The 9,969-nt window shown below is 38.3% G+C and overlaps 1 protein-coding gene across 1 annotated transcript in view; it reads left to right on the forward strand.

Annotated features, from left to right (window-relative positions):
* The window catches only part of LOC106069729 (glutamate receptor ionotropic, kainate 3-like), a 46,672-nt gene extending 36,703 nt beyond the window's left edge, over positions 1 to 9,969 (forward strand). The window contains exons 15-16 of the mRNA XM_056021172.1: positions 9,077 to 9,316; positions 9,824 to 9,969. Coding sequence (XP_055877147.1) covers positions 9,077 to 9,311 — 235 coding nt within the window. The 3' untranslated portion in view covers positions 9,312 to 9,316; positions 9,824 to 9,969. The remainder of the gene's footprint in view (positions 1 to 9,076; positions 9,317 to 9,823) is intronic.

Consider the following 9,969-nt stretch of genomic DNA (forward strand, 5'->3'; position numbering starts at 1 on the left):
TGACCTGACAATTTTTATATTAAATCTTGCCGCTATGTCATCCAGTCATACTTCTGACGGTACCAGTAGTCACGCCCACTAATTTCTCCCAAAGGAAAGAAGTCTCCTCCTCCATGATGTCTGAAACAGGTCTCTGTCAGTGCAGGTCCCAATGCATGTTACTCATATCTTTTCTGTGATTTAAAAAGTTGCAATTCGTACTGTGAACAAGTAGCAAGAGTTGAACGCTATGAAACATGTCGGCGCTAATGGTCAACATTTCCAGCTCATCTGCTCTATCTCTTAGTTTTTAATGAGATTTCTAAATTGTCATGCGAAATACAGTGGCGGCTTTAATTCCAGTCTTATTTTCATGACACATTTTGGCTTATTTTCGTGCTCTATTAAAAGGCAAAGATCTGTCCACTTTTCCTGGTAGTTTCTACTTTCAGAGTCTACTTTTCCTGGTAGTTTCTACATTCAGAGTCTACTTTTCCTGGTAGTTTCTACATTCAGAGTTTACTTTTCCTGGTAGTTTCTACATTCAGAGTCTACTTTTCCTGGTAGTTTCTACATTCAGAGTCTACTTTTCCTGGTAGTTTCTACATTCAGAGTCTACTTTTCCTGGTAGTTTCTACATTCAGTCTACTTTTCCTGGTAGTTTCTACATTCAGAGTCTACTTTTCCTGGTAGTTTCTACATTCAGAGTCTACTTTTCCTGGTAGTTTCTACATTCCGAGTTTACTTTTCCTGGTAGTTTCTACATTCAGAGTCTACTTTTCCTGGTAGTTTCTACATTCAGAGTCTACTTTTCCTGGTAGTTTCTACATTCAGTCTACTTTTCCTGGTAGTTTCTACATTCAGAGTCTACTTTTCCTGGTAGTTTCTACATTCAGAGTCTACTTTTCCTGGTAGTTTCTACATTCAGAGTCTACTTTTCCTGGTAGTTTCTACATTCAGAGTCTACTTTTCCTGGTAGTTTCTACATTCCGAGTTTACTTTTCGTTTCGACACAACGCACAAGTATTAAATGCTGCGGCGAATGAAAAGAAAACGACCCAATTTGATCCAGCTGAGTTTTGCAAAAATTAAAAATAACTGTCAAATCATCTTACTAAAACTAAGTTGTTTTTTCTTACAAAAAAAAAATATTGCAAAATCTTTGTTTCAGTTTGGTCAAGGTAAGGACAATTCGTTCCGTTCGGTTCGTACCGATCAGTTTTAAAGTTCGGGTTCGGTTCGGTCGTAAGTGAGGTTCGACTTTGATTCGTTCGGTTCGAGTTCGTTTCCCATCTCTATTTGGAAAGAAGGGTGCATCAGAAGCTAATCACAGCGTGTGACTCTAATATAATTCACACATTTTTACAAGAAAATAAATTCTAATCTTTTGGGGAAAATAGTGCTATTGAGTTTCAATATTGAAATTTCACGTTGTAGACATTTATGAGAAGTAATTTAATCAATAAATCATAGACGGTTTATACTTTTTAATGTGTGTTCATATTTTACTGACAAGCTTTAAATTTTTTTTTTATTTTAATAACCATTGCCTTGAAACACAAAATAATCTATGTATTTCTACTCATCAACTATTCTATTATGTTGCGGTATGATACATTTAGTTGACAACAAACGTAAAGGCTCTCCATTCACGCGGGGAGAGCCAGTAGAGAAATACATTACAGTACTACTGTATAGAGGAGCAACTTGACTCTGTACATAACCTGATTCTTCGTACATACAATTTAATAAGTATTTATGATACATTATGTTATCGGGTCAATTTTGTTCTTTTTAGCGGCCCCCGAAAGGGGAAAAGACGCTATTAGTTTTGTGCGAAATGTCTGTCCGTCTGTCCGTCCGTCCCGTTTAGATCTCGTAAACTAGAAGAGATATTGAAAATCCGACTTCACAATATTTTAGACCATTCAAAGTTCTGATGCAACGGCTACATTTTTTCCTGAAAGCGAAAATTCTAATTTTTAAAATCAATTATGCAAGCAGTTTTTTATAAGAAAAAGCTAATTAGTATGCATTATATGTTAGACCTAATTTAAGACGAATAGTAATCTTATAAACATCATTGAAATTTTTTTTTTTTTTTTTTTTTTTTTTTTTTTTTTTTTTGAGGATTCGAATATGAGATTGAGCCTTTTCAAAACAATTAACTTATTTAGTTCGAACCGAGGGTCCCGGGTTCGAATCCTGGTGAAGACTGGGATTTTCAACTTCTGAGTCTACCCAGCTCTAATGGGTACCTGACATTAGTTGGGGAAAAGTAAAGGCGGTTGGTCGTTATCGTCTAGCCTGCATTGGGTATTGGATCGTGTGGTGTGCTCTCTGGACAGTCGGTTCGATGGTCACGGGTTTTAACTCGTTAACCGTAGGCCACAAAAACAGATGAACTTTACATCATCTGCCCTATAGACCACAAACTAGTTAGGCCAGGTTCACATCTAACTTTACATTCACTTTCACGTATCCTTTGATCTGCGGGACGGTTGGGGCACTACACAAGATCTGTTAACCTTCTTTCTCCATTCTTATCTCTCATTTGTCATTGATATAATATCATTCGGATGTTCTTTCTGAAAATATTGAAGCCTACCTGGTTGGACCACTGGTCGTGCGGTTTGCGCGCTGGACTGTCGTTTGGATTTATCGACGATCGAAGGTTCAAACCCTGCCTGCTCCCATCCCCCGTCGTCCTGCGGGAGGTTTGGACTAGGAAGTAAACTATCTTCAACTCTGAAGGATTATCCGAATTATGTAAAACATTTTACTTCGGGGGCCGATTTTGAGTTTGTGTTTCCACACAAACTGTCTTTTGTAACCTTTTTTTTTTTTTTTTTTTGAGAAATACGAAACATTTTGCATCAAAGAAAACAGTTAATAAAACAAAGGTACAAATCAAAATCTTTTATATGTCCTGCAAGAGATCCTCTTCTCGTAGTGAGCATAACTGGCCTCCCCCCTCCACTCCCCGAAACACTTAGAAATATAAACTAATTATAATAAACAAAATATATTTTAAAAGGATGTTAAACAAATAACAATAACATGTTTGTTTGTAAAATGTTTTACATATTTCGGATGTTCCTTCAGAGTTGAAGATAGTCTACTTCCTAGTCCAAACCTCCAACAGGACGACGGGGGATGGGAGCGGGGAGGGCTTGAACCCGGGACCATCGATAAATCCAAACAACAGTCCAGCGCGCAAACCGCATGACCAGGCAGCCATCCATGAATTACTTAACTCGAAATATCTACAACATATTAATAATAGTCACTACCAAACTCTGCTTCTACAAAATACTATAGTTTCTAGTGCTAAAATAAAATAACAGTAAAAGGTTGTACGGTATAATTTGGTCCTATTGTAATTGTGTAGACAACTACGTGGACCTCTTATGTTCTGAAGTTTGTGTTTCACATTCACTTTGGACAGTTTTGTGAAGCGGAAATTGATTAGCGATGAAAAAAAAATCAAAAACATTGGAATGCAGTAAGAATATCAATTAATAACACGGGAATTAAGGCAATAGTTAAAACCCGTGACCATCGAACCGACTGTCCAGAGAGCACACCACACGATCCAATACCCAATGCAGGCTAGATGATAACAGCCAATCATTTTAAAATGTCTTGGAAAAGATCAGAACTGTCTCATACTTATCAACACAATTTCAAAACAAAATATTCAGTTTTTAGGCGTCCAGAGCTCAAAATCAACAAATAAGTAACATCAAAAGAAATAAGAAACTATGAACTTTTATTTTGACTTTTGGCTTTGTTCATGGTGAACAAATGTCGTAGTTCGTAGATAACTCATTTATCAAGAGATAAGTTTTTAATAAATGAATCGTTTTTTTTTTTTTGACTTATCAAAATTATTCAAAATGCGTGCTAAAATTCATTCTCAATGCTAGAAAAAAAGTATTTTCTATCCTATATCCTCAATAAACTTTAGATCCTAATGTTGTAATAATGCTGCCCTGACGTCAATTTACCTTGAAATTAGACAAAAATAAATAGCAGAAAAATATGAAGCATAATTTATAATTCGTGTAAAATTACTGCTTCAATTTAGAAGAAGTTATTGTAACAAAATAAGAGAGAGAGAGAGAGAGAGGCGAGGCGACACAGGATGTTTAAAAAAAATACTATTTCATTTTTATGTGAGGTTTATTATGTCTAAACATAGTCAAACAAAACCAATATTGAATTGAATTTAAAATTCTCAGAGGGACACTAAGCAAATGGAGACAGAAGTTTGAAATGAATGTTTCTCCATGCACGTAATCAGAGAGTTACGTAACGAGGCTAGCAAGACATTGTCCTTGTTCATCTGAGAGTTACGTAACGAGGCTAGCCAGACATTGTCCTTGTTCATCTGAGAGTTACGTAACGAGGCTAGCCAGACATTGTCCTTGTTCATCTGAGAGTTACGTAACGAGGCTAGCCAGACATTGTCCTTGTTCATCTGAGAGTTACGTAACGAGGCTAGCCAGACATTGTCCTTGTTCATCTGAGAGTTACGTAACGAGGCTAGCAAGACATTGTTCTTGTTCATCTGAGAGTTACGTAACGAGGCTAGCCAGACATTGTCCTTGTTCATCTGAGAGTTACGTAACGAGGCTAGCCAGACATTGTCCTTGTTCATCAGAGAGTTACGTAACGAGGCTAGCCAGACATTGTCCTTGTTCATCTGAGAGTTACGTAACGAGGCTAGCCAGACATTGTCCTTGTTCATCTGAGAGTTACGTAACGAGGCTAGCCAGACATTGTCCTTGTTCATCTGAGAGTTACGTAACGAGGCTAGCAAGACATTGTTCTTGTTCATCTGAGAGTTACGTAACGAGGCTAGCCAGACATTGTCCTTGTTCATCTGAGAGTTACGTAACGAGGCTAGCCAGACATTGTCCTTGTTCATCAGAGAGTTACGTAACGAGGCTAGCCAGACATTGTCCTTGTTCATCTGAGAGTTACGTAACGAGGCTAACCAGACATTGTCCTTGTTCATCTGAGAGTTACGTAACGAGGCTAGCAAGACATTGTCCTTGTTCATCTGAGAGTTACGTAACGAGGCTAGCAAGACATTGTCCTTGTTCATCTGAGAGTTACGTAACGAGGCTAGCAAGACATTGTCCTTGTTCATCTGAGAGTTACGTAACGAGGCTAGCAAGACATTGTCCTTGTTCATCTGAGAGTTACGTAACGAGGCTAGCAAGACATTGTCCTTGTTCATCAGAGAGTTACGTAACGAGGCTAGCAAGACATTGTCCTTGTTCATCAGAGAATTACGTAACGAGGCTAGCAAGACATTGTCCTTGTTCATCAGAGAGTTACGTAACGAGGCTAGCAAGACATTGTCCTTGTTCATCTGAGAGTTACGTAACGAGGCTAGCAAGACATTGTCCTTGTTCATCAGAGAGTTACGTAACGAGGCTAGCAAGACATTGTCCTTGTTCATCTGAGAGTTACGTAACGAGGCTAGCAAGACATTGTCCTTGTTCATCAGAGAATTACGTAACGAGGCTAGCAAGACATTGTCCTTGTTCATCTGAGAGTTACGTAACGAGGCTAGCAAGACATTGTCCTTGTTCATCTGAGAGTTACGTAACGAGGCTAGCAAGACATTGTCCTTGTTCATCAGAGAGTTACGTAACGAGGCTAGCCAGACATTGTCCTTGTTCATCTGAGAGTTACGTAACGAGGCTAGCAAGACATTGTCCTTTTTCATCAGAGAGTTACGTAACGAGGCTAGCAAGACATTGTCCTTGTTCATCTGAGAGTTACGTAACGAGGCTAGCAAGACATTGTCCTTGTTCATCAGAGAGTTACGTAACGAGGCTAGCAAGACATTGTCCTTGTTCATCAGAGAGTTACGTAACGAGGCTAGCAAGACATTGTTCTTGTTCATCTGAGAGTTTTGTCCACATCTTGAGATCCAGCCAATCAATGGAGAGTCTAGGACTCTAGCAGTTGACATTTTCCCGATGTCTGACTGTCCTGAGAGGTAGAAGGGTTTATCTGCTAGTCTGTACTCTGTAATGAGAGTTTAGAGGCTTTATCTAGCTAGTCTGTACTCTGTAATGAGAGTTTAGAGGCTTTATCTAGCTAATCTGTACTCTGTATTGAGAGTTTAGAGGCTTTATCTTGCTAGTCTGTACTCTGCAATGAGAGTTTAGAGGCTTTATCTAGCTAGTCTGTACTCTGTAATTAGAGTTTAGTTGCTTTATCTAGCTAGTCTGTACTCTGCAATGAGAGTTTAGTGGCTTTATCTAGCTGATTTGTACTCTGTAATGAGAGTTTAGAGGCTTTATCTTGCTAGTCTGTACTCTGTAATGAGAGTTTAGAGGCTTTATCTAGCTAGTCTGTACTCTGTAATTAGAGTTTAGAGGCTTTATCTAGCTAGTCTGTACTCTGTAATGAGAGTTTAGTGGCTTTATCTAGCTGGTTTGTACTCTGTAATGAGAGTTTAGTGGCTTTATCTAGCTAGTCTGTACTCTGTAATGAGAGTTTAGAGGCTTTATCTTGCTAGTCTGTACTCTGTAATGAGAGTTTAGAGGCTTTATCTAGCTAGTCTGTACTCTGTAATGAGAGTTTAGAGGCTTTATCTAGCTAGTCTGTACTCTGTAATGAGAGTTTAGAGGCTTTATCTAGCTGGTTTGTACTCTGCAATGAGAGTTCACCATCTGTTTTAAATGCTCTATTTCTATTTACTTTTCGATGGCAGAGGACAGTCTTCGAACTTCACATCACTGAGAGAGGCCAAAGGTTAATCTACCCCGAGGGAGCCTAATGCTAAGTTACCTCGAGGGGTCACTTCAACCATTTAGGACTCTAGCTAGTAGAACATGGAGAACAGTTCCACATTTTGGACAAGGTCATGCTGGTAAAACTTCCGATCGAGTGCAAGATGTGCAACAACACACGGCCAGAGAGACTAAATGGGGGCACACTAGTTTCTTCTTTTTATGAACAAGGGAACCAGCTTGTGCAAATAAAACAAGGGAACCAGCTTGTGCAAATAAAACAAGGGAACCAGGTTGTGCAAATAAAACAAGGGAACCAGCTTGTGCAAATAAAACAAGGGAACCAGCTTGTGCAAATAAAACAAAGAACTCACGCTTAGAAGGAAGAAAGCTTTATATAAAAGATAAAATCAAAAGAAGCCGACTCACTGACTGATTTAAAGGAGGACTCATCACTGGAGTGGTATACGTCTAGCTACAGTCACTGACTGTATGCGGCTAACACCACGTGTGTTTGTGTGTGTAACAAATCTTATCACGCTTTCTGTTTAAAAAGCTTATATCAACTCACTCTGTCTGTCTGGTAAAAAGTTTGTACACGCTATTTCTCCGACATCCAATCTTGGGTCAGGTTGAACTTTTGCAAAATTATTTATTTTACACAGGAATCAATAAAAACAAATTAACAATTAACCAATCAGTTAATGAACAATTAATAATTAATTATTTTGTTTGGTATCTCATGTCACGGTTGCAGAAAAGAGTATGGGACAACATATTGCTGACTAACAATACTAAAGCCTTAGTCTACCGGACCTGTGTGATGAGCACTTTGCTATACGGAAGTGAAGCATGGTCAACCTACTCGTGGCAGGAAAACAAAGCTGAATGTCTTCCACCTCCGATGCCTAAGGCGGATCTTTAAAATATGGTGGCAAGATAAAATAACCAATGAGGAAGTGCTAAGAAGAGCAGGGTGCCAGGACATCCGCTCTGTTATCAGCAGCAGACACCTTGGCTGGCTTTGCTACGTTCATAGAATGCCAGTAGGTCGATTTCCACAAGACATTCTGTATGGCGATCTAATAGAAGGCAGGAGAGCCGCTAGTCGCCAACTTTTACGTTATACGGATGTATGCAAACGCGACATGAAGCTCTTCAAAATCGACACTGGCAACTGGGAAAAAGTAGCACTGGAAAGATCCACATGGAGAAAGAGCATACAGGAAGGGTCTCCAATTGCAGATGCCATACACAACAGAAGCAGATAGAAGGGTGAAAATGCAACGGCGCCTGGTGATTACATATGCCCAACCTGCGACCGCAGCTGTGTATCAAGGATTGGCCTCTTTAGTCACACAAGAAGTTGCAAAGGGAAAAGATCATCTCTAGAGACGTAAAATGCCATAGAATTTTGTTTGTTATCTCGAACAGGGAAAATAAATTTTACTTGAATGTTAAGGTGTTATATGCTGAATTAGTCCCCTTTATTGTTTGTAGAAAGAAAAGTTTGTAAATAACTATAAAACCTATTATCATAAGCAGCTCCTTGGCATGAGAAGATGGGGGGGGGGGCTTTGCCCTCGATTTAGGTTGCTCATATAAATAATTTAAAAAGCGATCACCCAGACACACCCTTGTTTCTCTCCCCTCACCCCTTTCTAACTGGTCCAGATGAGTCATAGGATCACAGCGTAGTGAGAAAGCGAAATTGCGCTCTAAACAAAAACAACTGGTAAAAATATTTATAATCACATATTTATTATTGTTAGTCTCGATGTATTAGAAACTAATTAGCCTACGATTTATTCAAAATAATTTATGCCATTTCACAAGCTATGAACAATCTCCTAAAAAATAGAAAATATTTCTAAAAATAGTTCACATGTTTTTTAGTAATCAGTGTTTGAACATTTGAACATTAATTACATTATCATATTGTTTCCAAGTATACTTAGTATTACATAGTAATGGAACATTCAATGTAATCAGGGAAGTTCCTAGGCTAGTCGCTACAATTGGGCTCCGCGTGTGGCATATCACCATCAGTCATGGCTCTTATCACGGGCTTTTAAAGATGTTGGACTTCAAGGGTTAACAAACTCAATGTAGACCTATCGTGCGATTGACGTAACTTTAGTTAACACAAAGGCATCCATTGCGTTTGAGTTGCTTCCTATGCATGTTGTAAAACAAATGTTGGTCTAATGATCCAATTAATAGTAATAGTTGTTATTGTAGAAAATATTAGAAGATGGGGCCACGCAAGCTTCCATTAAATTGAGCCCCGCAATTCGTAAGGCCGGCCCTGAATGTAATACCATCAACTCTATTCACAGTATCATGAAGCTGAAAGAGTCGGGTATCATTGATGGCTGGAGAAGGCAGTGGTGGGCCGGAGGCAGCAAGTGCAGTGAGGCTGATAGAGTCAGCACTGTCAGTCAGCTGGATCTCAAATACCTGGCAGGGCCTTTCATAGTCTTTCTGGCAGCTATGGCAGCTAGTATTGTTGTGGTCATCCTGGAAAAATGTCTGACAACCAGATGCAGTAGTACAAAGCTAGAGAACCAATGAAACAGGTATTCAGATTTTTATAAAACTGCTATTAGTATCTATTAAACTTTTCTACTTTAGAGATATTATCAGTAAAATAAGGTAACCTCGTGTGTATATTTTACAATATTTAGGTTGATTAAAATTTCTATGTAACACATTTGGCAACTGATCACAATTAATACACTTTGTAAGACAGTCTAACATCTAAATACTTGTTTTCTTAATTCAGTTGGTTGCTATCTTCATGTTCTACTGTGCCAGATCAGAATGTATAGAACAGTAATATAACTACTAGTGTATTCATTATTTTAAAGCATTGAATGCCTAGACTAGTTTATGAATAAAATACTTTGATCTACTTATATACTAAAAATAAAAGTTTAGTAAGCGTATATTACGAAAGAGAACCTTTCAATCAAGTTTAGGTCAGACACTATGGAGTTACAAGTCCAATAGGGGAAGGGAAAAAAAGATTGGTGGAGTTAAGTAACTTATTTTTCAATTATACTTTATTTTCATTTCATTCTCAGATTCAAGTATAAAGAAATGCAGGTTGAAAAGAAACTCTTCACATTTAAAGTCAACAATGTCTTATCTGATATGCAAAAATTAATACAAAAATGTGTAAAACAAAAACTGACAAATTTGTTTGCTTAAGTCTTTACCACACCACTCG

This window comes from Biomphalaria glabrata, chromosome 2 (assembly GCF_947242115.1).
Source record: "Biomphalaria glabrata chromosome 2, xgBioGlab47.1, whole genome shotgun sequence".
Lineage (NCBI taxonomy): Eukaryota > Metazoa > Mollusca > Gastropoda > Planorbidae > Biomphalaria > Biomphalaria glabrata.